The 25310-nt window shown below is 40.1% G+C and overlaps 1 protein-coding gene across 1 annotated transcript; it reads left to right on the top strand.

Moving 5' to 3' along the window:
- Positions 1–936: 936 nt before the first annotated feature.
- LOC306944539 (sodium-dependent neutral amino acid transporter B(0)AT3-like) lies at positions 937–21645 on the top strand (the record flags this gene model as incomplete). Its single annotated transcript, XM_079533101.1, has 12 exons — positions 937–1081; positions 8516–8656; positions 10191–10328; positions 11054–11235; positions 11673–11783; positions 15336–15448; positions 15754–15882; positions 16664–16820; positions 17999–18203; positions 19502–19661; positions 20011–20173; positions 21430–21645. The coding sequence occupies 12 exons, from the start codon at positions 937–939 to the stop codon at positions 21643–21645; spliced, it is 1860 nt and encodes a 619-aa protein (XP_079389227.1).
- Between the last annotated feature and the right edge of the window lie 3665 nt (positions 21646–25310).

Here is a 25310-nt window from a genome sequence, read left to right as displayed (position 1 = left end):
TAAAAATAGTCAGTTGGGATTCATTGACAGGTGGGAAGTGATTAACCTCAGGCAGTTATGGTGAAAGCAGACAAGATTTTGATGTCTGAATATATGTGGTCTTGTCTAGAGAACAGTCCCATCTTGGGTTTGCTTAGGAACAAATGTTGGAGGGATCCTCAAAGAGTCCCAGCCATAGTGTGTTGTACCTTTCAAATAGTTTCTGTCAGTCACAGGTACGTGTGTGGATGTTCAGAGGGAAAAGCATTACGGAGAACAGCGATCTATGCAGCAGGAGCTGTGTGGCTGCAGCTGGTCTGCAGCTGGCAGATCTTGAGATGGGCAAAAAGCTACTGCAAGTACAGCCATGAAAACACACCTTTATCAGGTTCTATTTGAGGTTTTGGTATAACAGCAACAGGTAAATCCAATTAAGACTAATTTAGTAAAAAAAAATCACTTTTTGTACTTACCAAAGATGTCTTCAGTCACTCAGCTAACAAAGAGAAAAAGTCAATGCTTCCTTAATTCACAGATCTACACATCTTACAATGTTAATGTCTTAATGCTGTAAAGGTTTCTTTTTAATTATATTCAGCGTCACACTTCTTTGATGGTATCTGAGAACAGAAGGAGAACAGAAAATAAAAATCTGTTTGATCCCAAGTTACCCATTAACAACATATTCCTAAGTTCCCTAACTATAGAAGGAACTGCAAAACATCAAGAGTGGTCACTCTGTCTATATAATAATAATTCCTGGTTTGGTATTTAAACTGTGGCACTTCCAATGACACATTCCTTTGCATTACATAAAAACAAAGCACCGCCTTTTTTGGAGAAACCCTTCTGTCATTCCCCATAAAACCTGCAGCAGAGACACGTTTTGAAGAATCTTCCCATTTATAAGGAAAGGGACTAGAAAGCCAAAGGTACTTCATACTAGAAGATTTACCAATGGACATGCCACCTGAAGTCCCTAAAGAAGATGGCAGACCAAAGTGGGATAACAAGTTCCAGTATATCTTAAGTTGTATTGGATTTGCCGTCGGCTTGGGGAACGTGTGGCGGTTTCCATACTTGTGCCAGATACACGGAGGCGGTAAGGTTGAAGTGGGACTTTGCCAAAATATTAAGCCACGATTCCAATATAATTGTGCTAACTTATGATGGGCATGGAACTTATATATTTGCATCACTTTCTTTTTAGCTATTGAGTTCTCAAATTCTCATAAATATTTGGCTTTCTCTTTAGATTGGCTTTCTCTGTAGAAATACATTTTGTTTTTAAAGGATGCATTTGTTTAGGAAATAAGACCAACTTGTTGCTCAGCTCTGACGCTGCTGCTACAGTCCTGATGGGAGGAGGAAGATCACTTGCAGCTTGCTACCTTTAGGAGAAGCCAGAAGTCCTGATAAGGCTTTAGTGAGGCAGTTCCCCAAACAGTTGGCTGTGGTGCTTAGCCAGGGAAACAAGAATCACTTCTCTCCCTTCTCTGCCACCTTCAGGAGGTAACCCACAAGCCATGGCTGAGTGAAGCTAAATGGCACTTTTTGATGGCTGTGAAGCTGCCTGAAATGCTTGGCTGATTTAACACAGGCAAGCTGATGATGACACCTGCCTAAGCTTTTCTGTGGGCACCATTCCCATGAAGAATTGCTTTAGAAGCAGCCAATTTAGTAAATATGAACGGATCAGAAATAGTAAGCTCACTGCTTACAGCAGCTTTTGAGAGGTACCATGGTAACTTGTCTCAAGCAGAGCGATGTAGCAAATTCTTCAAGCCCAGTTTTATTTGTTATCGTTCAATTTACGAGATAAGTACAAAATTCAAACTGAGAGAAACAGGCAAATGGCAGGAAAAAAAATGGTTCAATCTAATTCTATCAAGGCATCTCCATTGCTTCATGAACTACATATATTTGAATAAGCCAAGGAACCACAAACAGATGCTGCCATTAATAGCAGGAGGTATTTTAGAAAGAAGCAGCCACATAAGGACTCTGTGAGCATCTGAATGAGTGAAATCAAGCAGGCTTTCTCAGCATAAAGCATCCTGCCATGCACAAACACTGCACGGGGAAACAGAAGGAGATACTGCTACTGATGCTAACACAACCTTTGTGCCCATTTTTCAAAATCAAGATGAAAAAAAATGCAGAAGATCCTCAAGACTTATTTGAGATCTGGAAAATGCATGGTATACGGACTGAGTTAAGCATCCAGCCCATTTAACTCACCAAGCTGAAAATGAATGAATCTGTTTGCTATAATCTACAGATGAGGACATGGAAATTATTTTGACAGCAGGGAGGTCTTTAGCAGTGAAGATGTAACAGCTGGAAGCCACTGTTGCACTAATTCAAGTAAGAAAAAAGAAGCAGCAGTAGGTAGGTGTTTCTCAGGAGACCTTATACTTTATATTATTTATATTCAAAGATGGGAAACCCAGTGAAGCACTCTCAGCTGCTTACCATAACCAGGTGGCTAAAAAGCCATAGCTGTTAGCGTGCTGTTTCTCTGTCAACTGAAATGGCTGGGAAAAGCCTGTCACTGTAGCTAATGACACACACATAGTGAGGCAGGATACACGCTTTTAGAGGAACATCTACAATGCAGAAACAGTATGTGGCTGAAGGGGGGGGTGTTCTGGAGTTGGACAAACAACCTGCAGCATCTCAGGTGGCCTGCCTGAGAGCAGGCAACTGAGCATGTCCATGAACCCAGCACGTCCAGAGCAGAATTTTTGAGTCCTGGGACAGCCTGAACAGCAAAGACAAAGCAACACACATCTCTTGGGAACAGCCAGCACTTGCACAGATTCTTCAGGATTTCATTTTTCCAGAACTGAATTTCAGGTTTTTTTCTCCTGTAGGTGACTCAGTATTTTTTGATCCCACTCTAAACTACTACTGAGTGAAAAAAGGTACAGTCCTACAGCTCACTAAGCTCTAGGAAATGTGAACCAATGACCTGTGCTAGTGACAAGTGAAAGGAAAGCTGCTTGGTGCCATGCTAAATCCTATGCTAGCATGTTTTCAAATGACTCATAAGGTTCGTCTTTAATTAAGCATCTCAACCACAGGAAGCCAGGAAATAAGTCTGGGCCCCTCTATGGAAAGTTGAAAACTTAAGAGAATGCATAGGATGGAGAGGGCTAAGAAGGACACTGACAACACCTGGTAAGCCAGTGGCACGTCATGCTACTGCCAACACAAGTAGCTAACAACAGCCTGGGCAGGAAGGCAGTCACAGGTTTCTCTCTGCCTTTGGTTTCAGATGCTCAGCTCAGCAGGGATTGTGCTGGACATGGCTTTTCTACTCCACCTGTTTCTGTGGTCCAATGCTTTTAGACTCAGACAAACCCAGTCTGATCTCTCATGTGCTCATGCCCAACACTTAAGGCAACCATTTCACAGTGAAAGAGACTGAAATAAATGAGGAAGATATGAAAGGGTACAAAAGTTATGTACACCACCCAACACTCTCCTCCTGAATCCTTGCCCTACACACTGCTCCCATACTAGATAGGCCACAAGACTGAGGGCAAGGACACCTTAGAGAGCACACTGTGACCGGAAAGTCTGTTTGCTTCTGTGGGCACTGATATATCTCACAGGCTCTGGTAGGACAAAAAAGGCAGGTCCTAGAAGAGTTTTAAAGATAATAAAAATTGGGAAAAGCTACAAGGACAAAGGCTGAGTATTCTTTTTCACTTTAAGAAGTCATTTTATCAGTGAAAAAAAATGATAAAAAAGAGAGCAAGGAAGCAGAGTCTGTGACACCATCCAGAGTATTTAAGGGTGGTGAGGCACTAGAACAGATTGCCCAGAGAGGTGGTGGATGCCCCGTCCTTGGAGGCACTCAATGTCAGGCTGGAGGGGGCTCTGAGCACCCTAACCTGCTGTAGGTGTCCCAGTTCGCTGCAGGGGAATTGGTAGGAATGGTCTTTAAGGATCCTTTCCAACTCAAATTGTTCTATGATACAGATACTCTGCATTACTACAAGCAGTAGCACAAAGACAGTGATGAATAAAGCTCAGTGTATGGTCACACGGCCAGTATTTGGTCATTGGATTTTAACAAAGGGCTCAGAGAGCTCAGCTGATGACTAGAACAATTTGCTGACAAAATTCTCTGGGATTGATAAATAATTCATCCTGGACAGCAGGTGTTGGGAGAATGTAAGTGATTGATGAAGACCAAAAAGAAGACAGAGCTGTTAGATTTACAAACGTGCCTAATGTGGTTGCATTTTCATTCAGCCAATTTTAGACAGAGATGCGATTTGGGGTTGCACTTTTGAAAGCAAACAACTCAGATGCAAAAGCCCAGTAGATCTTCAGGTGTACTGGAGTGTACCTGAAGATGTGAACAGCAGCATAATGGTTAACCATAAGACCCAAGAGGTGGTGGCTCAGCACCTCAGCCCCAGCCACGAGCACAGCAAAACCTGGCATGGAAATGTCATAGAAGATCCAGTCTATGGCTGAATGTCTTCTGGGGTGTAGATCACATTTTCACTAATGATCCAGGTGTTTAAGAGTCAGGCAATGCACTTTTCCTCATTTCTAGATCTTTTAAAAAGCAAGAGATAAAAATAAGTGCTTGTATATTTGTTCCATGTCAGCTGTTCTCCTCAGACCTCTGAACCTTATTCATCGCACATTAGTGTTACTCAGTAACTTGGATCTAATATAATATCAGTTTTGCTGACATTTATCACCTGCTTTCGTTTACTGATTATTTGGATTTATTGCCTGAGTTAAGTTAGCTATTTACTTTTCATGACTAATGGATATGAAGGCTGTTTGCCACAGCAAGCGGAGACAAATACAAAGGTTCCCAGGCAACTGGGATTGAAAAGATGTTTCTAAATGGTCTGGTATATATTTTGTCACTTAGAACTGAGACTCAAACAGGTCATATAGGCATATATCTACATACATATGTACATGCATAGACATCTGAAAATACTTTAAAAAAAAAAACCAAAAACCTTCAACTAACATACTGTGAAGTTGTATCTGATTACAGCTGGTATGCACTGGTCTAACCAAGGGGTAATAAAAATTATGTGCGTAGTGCCTGAGCCCAGAGAATAACTAGAAAATGCCTTTAATATAAATCGCAGTTCTTTTTAGGAAAATAAATACACCCTAGACTCCTGCTAAAAGGGCAGAATGTCCACGTGCTTCTGAGGGAATGCTTTCCAGATATGCATAACCTATGGCCTGTCTGACCTTTTGCTAAAATCTGAATGACAACTTGCAAAGAAATGCAGTTGCTTGGCTCACTGCATTCAGAAGGAACTAAAATCTGAAACAACACATACGCCTAAAAGATACTGTATAAAAATAAACAGATAAAAAAAAAAGTATGTTGCAAAGAGCAGAACTTCTCACTATTTGACAGAACAATTAATTCAATGATCACCTGCTCCAGCTTTTCACTGAGGAATTGAGCAAGACACAGTAATAGTTCAGGAAATCAGGTTTGCTTCTGGGCTCAATAAATGGAAAGAATCATTACTGTGAGGAATCACAAAACCCCAAGAAGCTCAGGTTTCTTGGGCTGTGTCCTCATGAAGAAGCAGTATGGGCCTGGAAGAGCAGGTCTGTGGAGTAAAGCAGCTGTCCTTGAGACCCAGCATCTATGCCATACACATCTGAGGGTACTATCTTTTAATTTCAGGCTTGCTTCAGCCTGAACTTGGTCCAACCAAAAGTTGATTGGTGGATGGAGTGCTTTACACACACTTCCAATAACAGGGCAGCTACTACAGTGACTGTAGAGCTCTCCTCATTCTAAAGGCTCTTTGCAGTTAGCAGCAATATGAAGCATGACATGCCAGCACTCCTCATTGCTTGGGGTTTACCATAAACAGAAACAACTTACCAATAAGCCAACTCTACTGCATTTCTGTTGTGCCTGTGCTACACATCATATACACACTGATACGTTAACTATCTGTGTTTGGATGATGAGCTCTGTTTTGTGACACACACTCTGTGGTAGGTACCAACATGAAACTTCATTCTACTTCTTGCATTTTCCTCTTCCTAGATCTCTGATAGCAATGTTCAAAAGATATACAAGTTCTGCCTTTTGGCATATCCTCCTCTAAGGATTAAACAGACCCTCGATCATACAACACCAGTGGGTTCTTATTCACCATTAGTATTTGCCACCTTTTTCATTCTACGTGTAGGAGATTTTATTGAGAAGGAGTGCAAGCTTCAAATGCTTGAGCAGACTGTGCTTTTCCTATTTTCCTTTTATCTAAAAACAAAAGCAAATAAATAACTAAGCCTGTGAGCTGAACCTCTACACTCTGAGCCACCTATTTGAATTTGGTTTGAGAAAGATTAGTTCCATGAACTACTTTTAACACAATCTTTTGCCATCTTTTCACAATTGCAGGTATCACACTTTTTACATTGCTTTCATGAAAAACAAATATTTTTTTCCCCTCAAAGCATGACATTATGTTGCAAATACAACTGGAGACGCATACAAACCAACACAAAGTAAAAGACCTTCTATCTGCAGAATATTCAAATGTGCTCTGCTGTGAACTAGCAAACAGAGGAAAGAGAAATAACACAGGGCAGTTTGCACTCATTATTGCAGGGTTATTTCCATGGAGGTATGATACAGGAGATCGGTGTCTGGTGGAATGGCTGCAAGGAAGAACTCAGAATCCTCAGATTACTTGTTCAGGAGCCACCACCCAGAGATGGGACAGCCCAACCATTTGACTGCCAGCAAGGCAGGTGTGTTGCAGAAGTGGCTTATTCTGACAATCTCACCAGGCCTTGAACAAGAGCACAGGGCTGAGGGAGGGGAGAGGCTACAAAGCCTCTGGAAGGGCATGAGAGTTCCCTCAATATTTATACAGGATATCCAGCGACTGCCTCCAGTCTAGATTTCATCACTTCAGATAAATGAGCTACTGTGGTTCCCACACTCCTCTAAATCTCTTGCTTTGTACCTGGGTACTTAAGAACCTCCTCCAAATAGGGGGGACTGCCAAGCAGGGCTCTCAAGCATGTCAAGTGGGGACCTCATGTCCTGGAAGTCAACATTGAGACTCCTCCAAATCTGCTTCTTAGTGTTAAAACATCTTAGGAAACCAGGTCACAGAGATGTTTGTTTCTACCTTTAGCAAATTAAGAGCAGTTCCTTACTGAAAGGGGCATCATGTATGTTTTTTTCCCCATTTATTTCTTTGTAGAAAACTAGTGAATAAACAACTCACCTTGTCTGGGTGTTGCATATAGTTATTGCAATTATCTAGCAATGGGTAGCAAAATTATTGCAGTTTCTAGCTCGAAGTGATTTGATTTATATGCTCCACCTTTCTAAACAGTCATTACAAAACAGAAGCAGCTCCAGGAAGAGCTCAAATCCATGGTAACTCCCCACTGCCTTTTTCTTGCCAAGGACTGCTGTGCTCCCTCAGCACAAGGACTCTGGTGATGGCATAATGAGGTGCAGAATTGCCATTAGAGTGATGAAAGGGCACAGAGGTGGCATGAGCTGGTAGGAGGATAGGAAGGTGTGGACATAGGATTTCTATTTTTGTTTCCCCAAAGAAAAACTATTTTGTGGGCACAGTGACTGATGGCCATATCATAGCACTAAACTTCCATCTCTTAGGCCATTTTGACTCAAGTGGACAGGTGGGCAAAAGGGATGAGCATGCCAGTGAGATGTCACTTGGTCTCATAAAGATCAGTGTCCGTGTAAAAAACAGAGATCCAAGGCAGTGCAAACCATCATCCTGCAACAGCCAGAAGCACATGCTGTCTCCCACTCAACAGAGAGAAAGATGAAAGAGGTAAATGACAAAGGATACAAACCCAGATGAAACCAGATGTCATTGCTCCCACAGCTTACAGAACAGTTTTCAGCTTGTTTGCAGTTACGCAGCACCTATAGACCTATAGGTCTTGTAGCACCTATAGGTTCTTGTAGAATGTCATGCAGAAACTTGTTCTCCTAGGGGCTTCCAGTGCAACGTCTTGCTTTGCCAGTGGGAAAGGGCAACCTCTCAGCTTTGGTCTGACCATTCTGCAGAAAAGAGATCATATAGAAAGACATCAGAATGGAATGACACCTGCATTTCAAGAACTGTGGTAATTGTTAATGCTTTACAAAGGTTAGCCATTAAAACCTCTTCAGTGTTTAGAGCGCATACTTCCTGGCTTGTGTATCTGCTGCTATCCCCCTAGCAAAGGAAAGGGAAATGGTGGAAGGGGTGTGGATCCTTAGAGCTTGTGTTCATGAGATGTCAGAGTGCTGAGGGGATGTGCCCTGCAGCATTAGTGGTCCTGGCCTTTCCTCCTTCATTACCACCAACAAAACCACCCACAATCAGCAGCTGTTCCTGGGCAAGCATCCACATCAGCATTGCCTTTCTCAACACTTCCTACAAAGACTTTGTTACAGCCATGAAGTAGAGGAGATAACAGCAATTTGAACGAGGTGCAGAAAACTGTGTGGCTTAATTGCACTTAATTATGCTTTCAGGGGCATTCCTGATTCCATACTTCATCGCTCTTATCTTTGAAGGAATCCCACTGCTGCATCTTGAACTTGCCCTAGGACAGTGCCTGAGGAAAGGCAGCATCAATGCCTGGCATACCATCTCACCTTACCTGGGAGGAGTCGGTAGGTATCTGGGCTGAAGGAACCACGGCTGGGCTCCCACTCAGCACTTATTTCCTGCAGGGCTGCACCTGACGCTCATCAGGATATCACTCCCATCAGGTGTCACTCCAGACAGATGGGAGCCTAAAATATGAACCTTTTAGCCTTTGATGTGGGTGCATGAGATAGGAAAGCTAGGGTGTGTCTTGCTGTATGCAGGAAAATGGGATTGGTGCTGACAACTATGCCTGTGGAAGAAAAAGAGTAGGTAAGAAATTATTGAGGGGTAAGAGGGCAACTGGGAAGAACCACAAAGCAGGAGGATGGGACCTCCAGCTAGATTCTTCTCCTACTATTTAGCAGGTCCAACTTCCCTTTGCAAAAAAAAAACAGCAAGCAGAATCTGTGGTGTTGATACAGAAGGAACAGAAGATAGTAGTTTAGTGTGTTTCTGCACAGTATGGGATAAAACAGTGCCCTCATGCAGCTATATTGTGCTGTGAAACTTCAGTCTCTTTTGGTCTGCTGTTAAAGTTGTGTCATTTTGTAAAATAAATAAATAAATAAATATTGAATTATATGCTGTGTCAAAGCACTCAATCCTCATCTTCTAAACTGTGACAACTCAAAACCCAGTGTTTTAGAGAGACCACCTCAGGAGGATCTAATGTCTGTCTCAATTTTTACTTTTATTTTTATGAAATGAGCAGCATTCTGTACTTAAGCTTGTCCTACCTGCCCTATTTCTATGCTGGCTGCTCAGATTCCTGGTAACCAGGAGCCAGTGGCTCAGTCTTCACCTGCTCTGAGCAAAGTGTCATCTCCATCTGGAAGCCACAGTGGATAAAAACCCTGCCTAACTTTGACCTCAAAGCAAGAAACCAAACTACAGATTTAGTGGGATCCCTTCCAGAATTTTCCTAGGCTCTATTCAAATGTGAAGCCACTTTCAGAAGTGGGTGGCCAAAAGTCAGGATTTGGGTATGCTTCTCTATCTGAAGAGGACTCTATGGCTCAGGCAACCTGAATGTCTGAGCCCAGCAAGCCAGAACTCTTAAAGAAGGCAGCTGTTTCTCACATTTTTCATATTAGACAACCTCAGTGAAGTCACAGAAAACTTGTTTCCGTCCCTACAGCTGAAAGTGACTCTGGCACAAGCTCAGATGTTGTCTTTTAAGTGCTTATAGAGCTGAGTGTTAAAGGCCCAAAGTTGTGGGTCCTATGTCTCCTGTTTTTGGTGCCACAGAGCCCTACTCTTAGCATTTGTCACCTACTTGCTCAGGTGGCTGCCTGCTGCCACAGAGTCTCCCAGAATGGAGAAAGGCTGAGCCCAGGGCACAAAGCAGGGGAGTGCCAGCCTTCTTAAAGCAGTGCTGGTGGAGCCAGGGGCTGCGCATCAGAGTCGATGACACAAATACACACCATCCCTTGTGAAGACCTCTGGAAGAAAAAAAAAAAAAGATCTTGAGAAATTAGGAGATGGGAGATTCTAAGAGCAAGTGCTATGACTGGTAACTTTTCCCTGGTTTTCTAAGCTGAAATCTGTCATCTGCAGGGGTTGCTTCATTGATGGTGTCGATTCTGGTGAGCTTATATTACAACACCATTCTAACCTGGGTGATGTGGTACTTCATCAACTCTTTCCAGGAACCCCTTCCATGGAGCACCTGCCCTCTAAATGAAAACAGAACAGGTAACTGCTGCTTCAGTGTCACTGCAATTGGAGCATCACAGACATTAGAGTCTGGGGACTAGGGGGAAAAGGGAAGATTGGTTTACTTGTTTTGCTGACATGATAGTACAAGGACAACTTGAAAGAACATCCTGTGCTGACTATGGAGAAACAGTCTTTTATCAAGGCACTCATGACTGTCACCACAAACTACGTATCAAGACATATGAGACTGCTGACATAATTGCAAAGCAAATTTAAGACTTATTTCAGTAACTGGTTTAAAGGAGACTTGTGTTTTCATTGGGTAGTGATACCTTGGTTATTACAAGCCAGAAAGTCCTTTGATTTCAGAATAAAAAATGAGGCATTTAAAAATAAATAAAATAAATAATATTTTTTGAGATGGCAGAGAAACTATTTGAAGACAATTAGTTACACATTACCCATTACAAAAATACTAGTAAGACCTAAAAAAGCATATCTAAAGACTGAATAAAAGATAAAGACTGTTCTCTGTTCTTTAAAATGACTTTTTGGCTTTTTTTGAGTAACATTTCTTTACCAAAATTGTCTTTTCTTTTCATGATAAAAAAATACATTGCTAAACTTGAATGAGACTGCATGTAAAAACAGCAACCCTGCTGCTCTTCACTCCTGTAGAGCATTGTTTCCTTGTGATACAGTGAGTGGCAAAATATTACCACATTTCAACGTTTCTTCTTATGCACGCCATCCTTTTCCAGGGCTCAACAAAGAATGTTATGAAAGTACTGCAGTCAATTATTTTTGGTACAGGAAAACTTTGAACATAACACCTGACGTCACTGACAGCGGCACGTTACAGTGGTGGCTTGTTTTGTGCTTAGCAGCTTGCTGGGCAATTGTGTATCTCTGCACCATTCGAGGGATTGAAACCACAGGAAAGGTAGGCGAAGGACACAGAAGTAAACAGCTCAGGGTCTTATCCTGCGCTTTGGATGTCATTTTCCAGAGTTCATCAGTTTCATCAGTTTCAAGTACCACTTTCGTCCCATTTCACTGTGCTCCTTGTCCAACTAAGTGGTAATAGCAGCACAGATAGCTCAGAAATATGCTTCTCTCCTTATAGCTCAGAAATATGCTTCTCTCCTTTTCCTTTGCAAATGCTTCTTGCCCTACTAGTTCCCCCTCACTGTTCTAAGAGTATTTTTTATTTTTAAGAAATTATTACTAAATATTATTGAAGTAATTTATAATTTTTAACCATGCTCACTTGTAACTGTTTTATCTAAAAATATTAGGATGGCACAAGGCAAAAACTTAAAAAAAGATCCATTGATGTTACTCTTAATAACTTTGTCTTAATTATCACTTTCTGACTAGGCAATTTATGTAACAGCAATATTTCCTTACTTGGTCCTAACTATATTCCTTATTCATGGACTCAGTCTACCAGGAGCCACCGAAGGTCTATTGTACCTTTTCACCCCTAATGTAAGTATTACCACTATCGTCAGAAACACTACTTTTCCTTTTTCACCCCTCAGATCTCATGCTATACATTCATTTTGAGGTTCTCTCAATTTTTTTCTCATCTTCTCAAAGGGGTAGGAGTCTTAGGTCCCTTTATATGCTGGTCATTTCAGGTGGGCCTCTTTACACTGCGCAAACTCAAAGTTCAGTTGGACTGCCAAGTGCTTGCTGTGAGCTGTGGGCATCCTCATTGCTCTGCCTCAGTGCTAAAAATCGCCGTAAAGCGGAGAGCTGAAAAGAAGAAAGGCAGCACCCACTGATAGAGCAACCTCTGAGCTTGGCACACAATTGCAGAGCTGGCCTTCAAGGCCCCAGCAACTGCCATGTGAACACCATACCCCTCCTCTGTGGTCTCAGTGCCCACAGGCAGCCTTTGCCTTACTGAACATGTCCATCCTCTGCTTTTCTGGGGAAAAAACTGACAAAACTAGTGTGGAAAAATTCACTGATGAGTTACCTGCAATGGAGAGGTGTAAGACCATCACTGTTGCTTGACTACACAGCCCTGATTGGCTGACACTGAAGATCTTCTTAGACCTCCTAGGGATCTGGTGTCACCTTGCTTTCCCATCTGTTAAGGTCTAAAGGGAATACTGATTTCATTGAAAGGAGCACCACTCTCCTGTTCTGAAGGCATTTGTTGGCTGTCAAGGCTAGATGTGGATAAGCCACATATTCTGTAGGTAAGCTCACACATTACATTATATAATTACATACTGCTCGAGTGGGGCAAGTCCAAGACCTTTTCCCCTCCCAGCAGGGATACGCAGTGATGTGAGAGGAATGGGCTTGTACTGCTGGCAGTACTCCAGGTGCCCAAATGGCTTTGGTCATGGTTTTCAACCTGAAAAACAGAAAACCACGCAACTCCTATGCCAAACTCCTATGATAAAGAAGTGGAGAATGGGTATTTGGCCAATTCAGCTGTAAGAATAAATCAACACCAGCATCCTGAATGCCATCCAGGTGATTACAGGCTCTGAACTGAGCAAGGAGCAGTTGGGCTCTCTCCAATGGCAAAGTAGTAATCAAGGTGGCAAATCATGCTGAAAGAGCATGAGGCCAAGGTATGTCTGTCCCATCTTTAACTCAGCCCACCAAGCCACAGCTCAGAAATACTGGATATTTTCCTCCCTAACCCTCAGGTTATCAATGCCCTGTTCTTCCTCAAATGTAGGAATTTTAATCTCCCTTTCTCGCTCTCTCCTGTCCCTGCCCTCCAGCCTATGAAAGTAAATAAGCTGTTGGATATGTTCATACAGGTTCCTCAGAGTATCTAACCAAAAACCTCTTTAGATTTCTCTACAAAGCCTCTTTTCCTCTGCTCTCTCACTTGCTAATAATTCTTTTCTCCCTCTCTTTTTGGGATTCATATTACGTTGGCTGTTTGATCTGAATGACTTTGTTTTATTAAAAAATATTTTCCAGTGTAGAGGGGCCTGCTCTTACAGGCAGCAGAAAAAGAATTCTATCAAGCCTTTATGGGGCTCAGCTTCCATGTTTTCCCGCGTCTGCTCAGGAGCACAAATACTTCTTTCTCCAGCCTCTTTCACATCTGAAAGAGTTTCAAAGATTGTAAATACCTGGGGTGTTCTACATCAGTGAGTGCTTACTTTCCACATTACTCCAGCGTTCACTTGTTCACATGCTGATTTGATATCTTCATCTATCTGTTTCTAGCTACAGCACATTTAGTGTTTTAAAAACCTGCATGGCAAATTACTGAAAATGCAAAATAACTTTTAGGCTCTTAATTTTGGCTTATGATCAGATAACAACCTTGTTCTAAAGCTGAGCAGTATTGCTCAACTTACTGCACATGCTGGATTTACAAGGGTCTTTTCTAGGATGTCTCAGTACAGCCCCCCCGAAACAAAGGTGGGCCCAACAAAATGCAGTGATGTTTGGACACATGTATATTAGTACAGTGAGTTGGTCACGACACTTTTCACTTGCCTTTCTACTGATTGTTTTTTCAAGCTTTGAGGTCGATTACCATGTTCCAGTGTCAGTGCATTGCATCTAACACCAAGCTACACTAACTCCAACCTCATATGCTGGAAGACCCTACTCAGGAAAGATGGGTTGGTAGCAACTGGATCTATCAGCACCAATCATTGGCTTGGCAGCACACAACCCAGGCAACAACGTGAATACTTCATTTCTGCATAGCAGTCTGTTTCTGGATGTGCATAAGCTCCTGTCAGTAAGCACTTCAGCATTGGAAGGTTTGGTTAAAATCTTCCAAAGTAAATGTCCTAACAGGTCTGTTAGCCTAAGCTGAAGCATTTCAGCCAGCAATGTATTTGCTCATTAAACTATGCTGCATGAAATGTAACACCTGTTCTCCTGTGGTCAAAGCACTGTCACACACACTGACACAGCATATGTGGTTCATCCAAACTGAGGGGAATGCATTACTGTAATCCTTCAAGCTCAGACCAACTGTAGAGAAACCCAAAATACTACAACCTTTCTTTGGCACACTCTTAGTCCTACACATGACAGTGGTGTACAGGGTGAACAGCCTAGAGATATGTAGACACGACACACAAAACACACAGTTCAGCCTGAATGACTGAGATGCCACATTTCTCTGTGCTCAGACTGATGTAAAACAAAGTGATGCACTCAACTGCCCAGGTATTACTTGTGGGGCAAATGATATTTAAAATACTCCTTCTGGTCCCACAAGTTGATACGGGATTGGAAAGTAGTTGACCTTGCAGAGTATAAAAATAACATATTTCTTTGCCAAACGCAGGAAATACATATTCAACACATCTGTATTGTGCACGTTACTAACATTTTTGCTTTACTTTTAGACTAATTTTAATGGTAAACTTTAGTCCAGTTATTTACTTAAAATTGCATACTGTTCTTCGTAACCAAAAAAAAAAAACCCACAGATTTTTTTTCAGTTAATTTCCTCTATGAAATCTTCCCTTCTTAAATCAAATTCCAAATTTCACTCTGTTAATTTTCCCTTTTTCCTTCTTTTTCCTATGCTACTTTGCATTTTTGTTTACATAGTAGTTTGAATTTAAGATGCACATTCTATTTTTTTAATGAGTATTCAATTCTTGCACTTTTAGATTTTTTGTTGTTGTTTAGTTTTTTAAAATGTGACGAAGGTTAAATATTTGTACAGTTTGAAGAAGATAACAACCTCAGACTGTAAGTTATTCACTATGTATAATAACAGGAAGAAACACGTTGAAGAAAAATGTAACGTACTGTCTCCATTGTGTGCCTATTACCTGTGCAGAAACACTTCTATTATCAGGCAGAAGAGCTGCATAACTGCATTAATGAGTTTTAAAATGAAACAGATTTATACATATTTTTAATGTGCCTTCAGAAACATCTGCTCAAATGACATATTTTGAAATAATTTCCACTTTCAGTGTATTAGATGGCATCACAACTCACAGTTTCACACATGTGAAATAGAGCAGCCAAAGGAACAGAAAGTTTAATTCCTAAATAATGCATTCATTCCAATTATTTCAGCTGAACATCCTGAAAAATCCCCGTGTGTGGCTTGATGCAGCCACCCAGATTTTCTTCTCTCTTTCTTTGGCTTTTGGAGGGCTTATTGCGTTCTCAAGCTACAATCCATCAAAGTAAGTGGAACTGTGACCTTTACAACTTGGATAGACTCTTGCAGCACTTCATGCAATTTTCTAAAATTTTCAAAATGTGGCATACTTTTAGGGGATCTCAGCAGCTGCTGTCCTTCCAGGTTTTGGTGATCTATTTTACCATTTTAACAATTTTTTTTTCATATGCTCAGCAAATATATTTGGTATAGATTAATTTTTTGCCTACCATACTAATCGTTAATGTGGAAGTCTCTTCTATATCATGGAGGGGGTGTGGATAGATAATACTTTTTTAGCCAATTTGCTTATTAGAATTCTACTTCTAGAAATGACTGCGAAAAGGATGCTGTGACAGTAGCAGTTGTGAACAGCATAACATCCCTCTATGCTTCCATCCCAGTCTTTTCTGTTCTGGGATTTAAAGCAATCACAGGCTATTGGGACTGCTTGGACAGGTGAGAAACTTCTATTCCAGTGCTATATACCGTAGTTTCTACACCTAAACAAATAATATGTTAGTTGAAAACATGCATTTCACTGAAAAACATCCGTATGGAGAAATCTAATAGAGAAATATAGATCACCATGGCACTGAGGTAAGAATGATCACAATAGCATTTGTATGGAATAAAACATTATAGAATAATATACCGGAATTAGTGTATATAAAAACCCACAAATTAAGGATCACATATTAAGCTAGCATTAGAAATAGTAAAAATAAAACATTTTTCTATTCCACAGGATTTGTTATTAAACACAAGTGGTGGAAATGACATGGACGTATAAAATAAGACTTGAAATATATTTTAGAGATCTGTGTAAAGTACTCTGAATTTGTATCTCAAATAAGCATTAATGAATATTTTCTTCTAGTCATTTACAAATGATATATATTATTTCATATATAAAAATACATTAAAAATCTATATATAGGAGGAAATATATATCCCTCATATATATATTTTATAGATGAATATATGTTATTTATAAAAATACGTAAAAATATAGAATATATATATATCCTCATATAATTATTTATATATATATAAATATATATATATCTATACATATAAATATATATACCTATACATATAAATACTGAGGAAAAAATTGCATACATGTATATCCTTGTATAATATTTTCTTTTATGCTATAAATAACAACACTGGAAGTAAACAATTTTCTATCAATGTTCAAATGCGTAACATTTGCATATGTTGGCTTCTCTGTCAGGAATATTATCAGTGTCATCAATGAATATGATCTTCCAGAACAAAGCATTACTCGACAGAACTATACAGACTGGATCACGTTCCTGAATTCATCAAATCCAAAAAAACTCACTGGTCTCAAACTGAAAAGCTGCGACCTTCAAGAATTTCTTGATCAGGTACCATAATTGCTTCTCACAAAATAATCCTTAAATAAATATATATATATGCAGATAGAAGGACCAGCCACTTTGTTTAACTCGCTTGTAATTTAGTTGTAATTAATATTTTTTATGAAATCATAACAATTTCAAATATCAGCACTACTGTAGGGCAGTGTGAACTCACAGCAACCTCATACGGTATTCAAAATAGTACATAATAATCATAGAATTAGTGTTCAAAGGGACTCCTACACAGAGCATACACGACGGACACTGGATTTAGTTCTACTCTAGTTTAGAGGAATAGGCCCAAGAGAGAAAACACAGCTAGCTGAAAGATTATAGAGAAAAGGTGCTGAATGAGAGTTTCCTAAATCCCTATTTGGCAACTGAAGTATCAAAACTACATTAAAACATACACTGTTTGCCTCTGATCCCATATCTGTGCAAATACAAATTCTGATCTGTGACTGTCAATTCATACCTAATAGACCATTTAAAATTAAAACAGAGCTCTTCATTCCTACTCCCACAAACACTTCCCACAACTGATTTCCTCCAGTGCTGACTGCTACATAGCCTGCTAGGCTAGCCAGCATCCTTGATTCCAGAGAAGGACACAACATAAGAGGTGACAAAGTTAAAGCTTCACAATTTCCACTGGTTTTACACAACTTTTTTGATTGTCAGATGCCATATTTTCATATACTCTGGTATAAAAATTTGTATCCCTTTTTGACCTTAAGAGGCCAGCTTCAGAAACACATTTACAAACTGTACAGCTTATTTAGGTGCAATGACCAGAAACAATCACTCTGATTATCTTGCCTAGCACAAACCCTAAAAACAATAGCATTCTCAATTATTCTTAGTTTAAGTCAAACTTGAACTAGACTGTATCTCAGAAAATAATACAAGCTGAAATTCTGATGTTGAGATTCAGAATATGAAGATACGTATGTGTTACAGAATCACAGAATCATAGAATAGTTTAGGTTGGAAGAGACCTTAAGTACCACTCGGCTCCAAGCTCCTGCCATGGGCAGGATTGCTACCTGCTCAGATCAGGCTGCCCAGGGCTTCATCTGATTTTGAACACCTTCAAAGATGGGGCACCCACAGCCTCTCGGGTCTTGAGAAATTACATTTAGCCCCTTATAACATTTATTTGAATTTCTTTGTGAATTCTACAGAGCGTATCAGGATCTGGCCTGGCTTTCATCGTGTTCACTCAAGCCATTATCCTAATGCCAGGCTCACAGGCCTGGGCCATCCTGTTTTTTGTAATGTTGTTCAGCTTGGGCCTCTCTTCCATGTTTGGAAACATCGAAGGAGTCTTCACTCCTCTTCTAGAACTTCAAGTTATATCTAAATCAATACCTAAAGAGCTTCTGTCTGGTAAGGTATTTGGTTTGCTTTGTTCAAAGAAGGTGACTTCTGTATAGATGCATAATGATCAACTGCTTAGTAAATATTGTAAAGGGATTAAGAATTTGTAATATTAACTTAATTATTGTGCAGTGCTAGTCAAGGTAGTGGATTGTATTTGCAGAAGATAAAGACATAGATGAGGTAGCACTTTGGCATATGGTATCACATTGCCCTTGCCATTGTTCTTAGCTTGCAAGAGGTCTTTCAGTCAGTGAGCGCTCATTTAATTACTGGGACTGGAGCCAAGCTTGCTCTAAGTTGTTGCAAACATCAGGAAGAGCCTCATCTCCACTGTGGCCTTCTGACAATAAGACAGTATTAAGGTAACAAGTGACATCAGCCAGTCTGCCCTGTCTGTGCAAGAACTTGCTGTATCACATTAGCATGACTGTAAGACAGATCACTCACCCCAATTTCATTCAGAACTATAGTACTACCAATTATTTTACATTTACTGAACAGATAATAAGGAATGACTGCTTACTGTTCAAAGCTAGAGCCTCTTCCAACTGAGACACCAAATCCAGCCTTCTCTTCAGGAATTGGGCTCTGAGTTGAATTTGTTCATTTTGGCTTTCTTTGCTGAAACATAAAAGCCTGCATTAGCAAAAAGAAACAGAAGAGAATAATAGGAGAGATCCTACTGGATTGGTCTAGAAAAAATTCAGCAGTTTCAAGTAATGGATTAACACCTGTCTACTGTATCATTTTAAATTAATACATGGAATATTGCTACCATGCCTTTTCTAAAGTCTTGCTGGGGCACCTAAATTAGATTCTTCTAATTCCACAACTTTTTATGTAAAAAAAACAAATCTATCTGCAACTTGATGAGGTAACCATCCATATGCATGTACTTCCATCTCGGGACATAAGGAGGTATCCTTCTCAGCTCTAGGTCCTTACCCACCACAGGTCCCAGCTGTTTATGTAGACCAGTGACTGCATGAACATGAGAACAGCTAAAGCTCTCTGCATCAGTCAATAGGCAACATCCAAAGGCTACCACAAGGCAAGGCACAGTGCAGAGTACTTGCTTGGAACTGTAGTAACTGAAGAATACTTGTCACAGGAATGCTTTCCTCATGCAAAAGAATGGTGTCTTTGGTCACCACAGAGGAGAAAACTGAGTTTAGGAAATGGTATCAAGTAGGTCCATATAGGGAAAGAGAATAAAAGTTACTCAAACACAAGTAAAAACAATTTAGAACAAAAATGATCTCAATTTCTGTCCTCCAGTAACAAAGGTATCTCTTTTTCTTCAGGTATAATATGTCTAGCTTCCTTCCTTTTTGCTCTGTGTTTTACACTGGGTTCAGGGAGTTACTGGATTGACATTTTTGACAGCTATGCAGGCTCAGTGCCTCTTCTAGTTATCGCTTTCTTTGAGGTGATTGGTGTTGCGTACGTCTATAAAATTAAAAGGTAAGCTGGAAACTTTTTTCTCTTAAGAGCTAAATTTTCACTCTGGTATTTGAGTCCTGATATCTGTTGGATTAGATGCTACAGAATTGCTGTAACATGTTTATTACTCACCTATAGTTAGAAAACTTGCTCAGGTTATGTAAACTGACATAGCCACATTCATCTTTGGGGGGAAAAAAGTTCTACTTTCTTAAATATTATTAACACCTACAGCAAGTAGGAAAGGTATAGAGTAGAAAAGATTCAAGGAGTTGTGCCACATTTAAAACTTACAGAAAGACTACAGAAAGAGAAAACAAAATTGTTACCCCTAAGCTCTGACATCTTTATATACATGCCTCCTCTTAAGGTTCAGTAAAGACGTGAAATGGATGACTGGACGAAAACTAAATCTCTACTGGCAAATCACATGGAGGTTTATAAGCCCTCTGCTCCTGCTAATTGTCTTTGTGGCCTTTGTTACTCTCCAGCTACAGAAGACACCAACCTATGCAGCCTGGAACCCCAAATATGTATGTTCTCTAATATTTGCAATACTTAACAGAAGTGAATGTTTTTCTCTCCCACCGGATCCTTTAAAATCATTGCTGTTCACACAGTGTAGTCTGAAGTGATAAAATGCTCAGATCAAGAAGGCTCCAGTATGTACAGACATTACAAGGTTACAAATAATATAAAATGGCTTTCCTGTTATCAAAGTCTTCTTTCTGAGAAGTCTTGTGTCACCACACTCCATACCTCTCAGAGATGCACGTGATGCAGACAACTGCTAAAGTGAAATGTCTCACAGAGACTCCATAGTTTCATAAGTGGTGCCTATGTATAGTAGAGCTTCAGAGCTGCATGACAAATACCAGGGATGGAAACATTTTCAGAGGCTCAGGGGAGACCTTACTTTCTCTTGACAATGACATGGAAGGAAGTTGTAGCAAGGTAGGGGTCAGCCTCTTCTCCCACATAACAGCAGTAGGACAAAAGCTTTACACTGTGCCACTCACTGTACAGGGAGGTGCAGGTAATGTATCAGCAACAATTTCTCCTCACAAAGAGGGGTGAGGCACTGGAACAGGCTGCCCAAGGGGGTGGCAGAATCACCATCCCTGGAGGTGTTCAAGAAACATGTAGATGTGGTATTTTATGACATTGTTAGTGGGCTTGGTGGAGAATGGGTTGATGGTTGGACTAGATGATCTTAATGAACTCTTCTAACTTGAATGATTCTATGATTTGCCTTGAGAACTACTGATACCACTGGGACACTGATGAATGTATGACTGTGCAACTTCGACAGACAAGGAGGCAAGGAGGCAGTGGTCCAAGAACAGTGCTGGTTAATTCTGTGCCAAAGTCTTGCTGATGTTGAAAACACTCAATCTGAATGGGGGTGACTCGTGTCAGTTGCAGCTTCTTGTGTCTCTCTCAAATAGAGCCTGTGGAGGGGGTCAGAAAATCGATTCCAGCCTTACACTGCACTCAGATTGCAGTAATCCTCAAAGATTGTCATGAGCCTCTGTAGTGTGAATAGAGGCAGACTGGAATAAGATCTACAAAAGAAAAACTATTAAAAAAATTTACAGTTATATTTAGACTCACAAGAAGTGAGGCCAGAGGATATGGCTACTGAATGCTATCATAGAGGAAAAATAAAACTTCTGCTATCTTTAAACATATATGGAAATCATAGAAATGTAAGTGCCCTAACGACTTTATTTATTTTCACTTCTGTGTTGTTTTTTTTTTTGTTTGTTTGTTTTTTAAATCTCCATAGGAACACTTCCCTGTGAAGGAACAGAAAGTCTATCCACCTTGGGTACAGGCCATCTGTGTGCTTTTGGCTGCTCTTCCTTGTATATTTGTACCTCTGGTAGCAGTCATCCATCTGATCAAACGAATGTGCAGAAGGAAGGACCCAAGCCTTGTAACACCAGAAATGTTTTCATGTCAAGAAGTTAACAGCAACTTTCCTCATTCCCCCGAAAAATAAATATTCTTTCTGTCTGTAAGTAAAGATGACAGCTTTTGTTAGACATGATGTGTTACTCAGCTAATATGGTTAACACAGTTCTGCTTACAGCCTACCATTAGCACTCGATAACAGTGCTGCTATGTTCCCTTTATTTTCAACCAATTTCACAACATTTGTTGCACCTGCATCCTGTCCTGAATCCTACCTACCAAGAAGCACCAGTTCCACTACCTTAATTCTATTCACATGTTACCAATTTCATGTCTCCCTGCAGACAGATTTTACAAACCTTGAAAGCCCACCAGTTATTTCAAGTGTCCTCTGTCTTTCTTCACTTATTCCAAACAAATGCGGTTCTTAAGGATAAACAACATAAAAATTAAAACCCATTTTACAACATTTTCTTTCACCAATCCCCCCACTTAGAGAGCTTGAATGAAAGCTCATGAAGGGGACTCCTTGCTTAGTCTACTTTTTGCAAATTCCTTTAATGCATTTAAATAGTAGTTATTTTATGATTATTCTATAATCTCAAGCATTACAAATAAAGCATCAGCAGTTAAAAGAACATGCACTAAGCAAAGCTGAGTAATTAATTTTGCACAAACATCTTAGCTAGCACATTCCAGGGTTTACTGTAGTGGAAAACACTGTGAGAACAAACATTCCCAAAGATTAATCCTTACTTTCTCATATTAAACATGATAAATGACTACTGTGATAGAAATGTTTGGAAGCATCCTTGTGTGCTGCAACATTACATGACCATGAAATACATCTTTACTTAAAAAGAAGTTACCTTCTACTCGCCTGCAGATCCTGGCCATTCTGATGGGAGACAAGGGTTCCCTTTGCAGACATACTTTTGAGCAACCAGTAGCCTCTGAAAAAAGACTGGGAAAGCATGGGAGGGTAAGGCATGACAAAGACTTAGGTGGAATAATTAATAGAACCAAGAAAGATACAGGGATTTTGAGAATAACGAACACAGTTTTAGTATTTAGCCTTGTGATAGGCTATGTATTAATAGAGCTTTATAAGGGATAAAAGGGATTTGAACAGAAGTTGAAAACGAACGAAATCAACTCAAACCCATCACTGACATGTTGCTTCTCTCCATGAAAACACACCAGTTTGCGTCTGATTCTCTAGCAGCGTGGAAACAGAGTTGTCTCTGATTCCTCTGCAACAGCCTGAAGGGTCACAACAACGGAGGCCTCATGGAGGCATGACCTTGACAAGACGATGACTAAGAGACATGAAGGAAGGAGACAGGCCCACTTGACGGATGAAAACAATGGTGAGGGAGAGCTGCATCTTTCACAGCACTTGCTGGCACGGGTGCTGACTGCCAATGCTATTTCTGTGAGAAAGTCAACAGCAAACCACAAAGCCTAATGGAGAGAGCCATGCTGAGAGGATCCAGAAGCTCATGACAGTTTTTGCTCAGACATTAATATTGATCCACTGTCAGTGGAGCTAGACTCTCCAGGCAATCCATTTCAAATCCAAATGCCTTTCCCAACAACACCAACTCTCACTAGATGTGTCAGAAGCTTGACAACAGCTAATTCAACCTACTCACTCCCTAAGGTTACCACTAAAAGCTCAAAGCAGTACTACAAGGGCAATCTCCCTGTTAGTGAGACATGGTGTGCAGGAACAAGACATAATGATTTGCTCTAACGGAAGAGTTGGAGAGATCTGACAATCCTCACGCACATGGCTCTGACTCCTTCCTGCTCCTGGGCTCTATAACTTATCCCTGGATATGCCCCTCGTGTAGTCCTAGTTACATCAATAACAGCATTGCTGCCTTTGGCTGCTCAAGACATTTCTCCTATTGTAATACTAAAATAGAAAAGAAAATGCCAGAACATCTATTTTTTATAATACTTCTGCAAACTGCTGACTGCTTTTAGAAAGGTTCGTTGCTAAAAGTGAGCTTAGGGGCAACAGAAAATAAAATTATAGAAAAAATAGGGGAAATTATGCACATAACAGATAACTAACTACACATCACAAATTAAATTTGAAAGGTTATAAGCTAAATTAGATTTCCATAAAGAATAGTCTCAATAAAATCTGTTTCAATTTTGAGCATACATTCATATAAAAACTAACTATGTAAATAGAAATTTTAATTAAAGTGTACACTATACATTCATACGTTTGATTACAGATAGATGTTCATTAAAATCATACACGCAGGGGTATGTCATGAGGCTTAAGATCTTGGTCAGCGATATGCCCATAATAAAAACTGCAGCTAAATAATATAGACACATGCTAAGAAAATAGTGAAGCTATGTATAGATTCAAAGACTTGAATCTTCTGGATGTATCTCGAGTCACTGTCATGACACAGACAGTAGAAATTTTGAACTACTTGACTTCTGAGCTCCTCATTATAGCTCCTCTGATGCCAAAGTGCATGGATCACTGGACATATGCTTCAGTCTGCAAAAGGAGGCAAAGGAGAGAGACTTTTCCGTCTCAGTAACTGAAGTTCACAACAGGGAAATGCATGAGGTTAAGTTACTCTTTAGCTGAAGTAGGCATGTAGAAAATCTGCTAAACAGCTCCTTCAGGAACACTGCCTTGCTGCTCTTGTGCATTTTGGATGTGATCTATACCAGAATTCCTGTGCTAGAACTGTAGTCTCATTTCAGTAAATTTTAGTGCTACAACCCCCCTTCTCCTATTCACAGAAAACATGGTATTTTAGGAGGACTTGTTCCCTTAAATAGCATGACTGACTTTCTCTTGAGTAGCATAACTGAGTAAGTCTTTTCCTAAGACAGAATAGAAGAGGATAAAATTCTTTGGGCAGGGCTGCAAGTAGAGCTTGAGAGTAAATCAGTATGAGACATAGCTACAGGCATTGTGATTTTCAGCCACAACAGAATTTCTAGCCTTAAGATATGAATTTGTATAACAAACTCAAGTATCTACTAATACAAAACAAACAAAAACCCCAAACAAAAACAGAGCAAGAGCACTGCAACTGCACCAGAAATGAGGAATCTTCCAAATGATCCTAAAACAGAGAAAACCTGTAGAGAGAAGACCATAATCCTCCTGGAACACAAGCATTTCCCTACAGTGCAAAATTTCATACCTACCTCAAAATGAAATTCACAGTCTGAAATCCCTTTCCAACAGGAAGCAGTGAGGATACCTTTGAAGCATGTTGATGCTTCTATTTCCTGTAGAAGAGTTTGTGTCAAGTTTCTCCCTTCCTGCTCTGCATAGAGATAGTAAAAAACAACTTTTATCCCAACCACACTTCCTCCCCAAAGTGGCCCAAATAATGTTTCTGACAAGTTGACTCAGATCATAGGTTGCACAATACAGTTACCGTGGCTGGCCTCGCTCTTAATGTTTCTACTTACCTTTTCCTAAACACTGAAACAATTTTAACATTTCCCCTTACCCATAAAGTCTCCTGAACTTTTCCCAGCTTTCCAGTGATTGTTGAAAACTCACAGCATAGGTTCAGAATGTTCTTAAGCAAATTATTTTAGTATTTCCAGCCCAAAGTTACTCAATCCACCACGTTTCCTGTCACCAGTTGCTGTTCATCACACTTTCTACTAGTTAAGCAGAAAATGTTTTACCATTGTGATATATTGCACTATTTATTTTAAAACAGTTCATTACAGAAGTAGCTTTAAGGAATA

The sequence above is a fragment of the Tetrao urogallus genome (assembly GCF_951394365.1).
Source record: "Tetrao urogallus genome assembly, chromosome: 3".
Lineage (NCBI taxonomy): Eukaryota > Metazoa > Chordata > Aves > Galliformes > Phasianidae > Tetrao > Tetrao urogallus.
The sequence above is the reverse complement of the archived record's forward strand: the minus strand, read 5'-3'. Positions and strand labels throughout refer to the sequence as shown.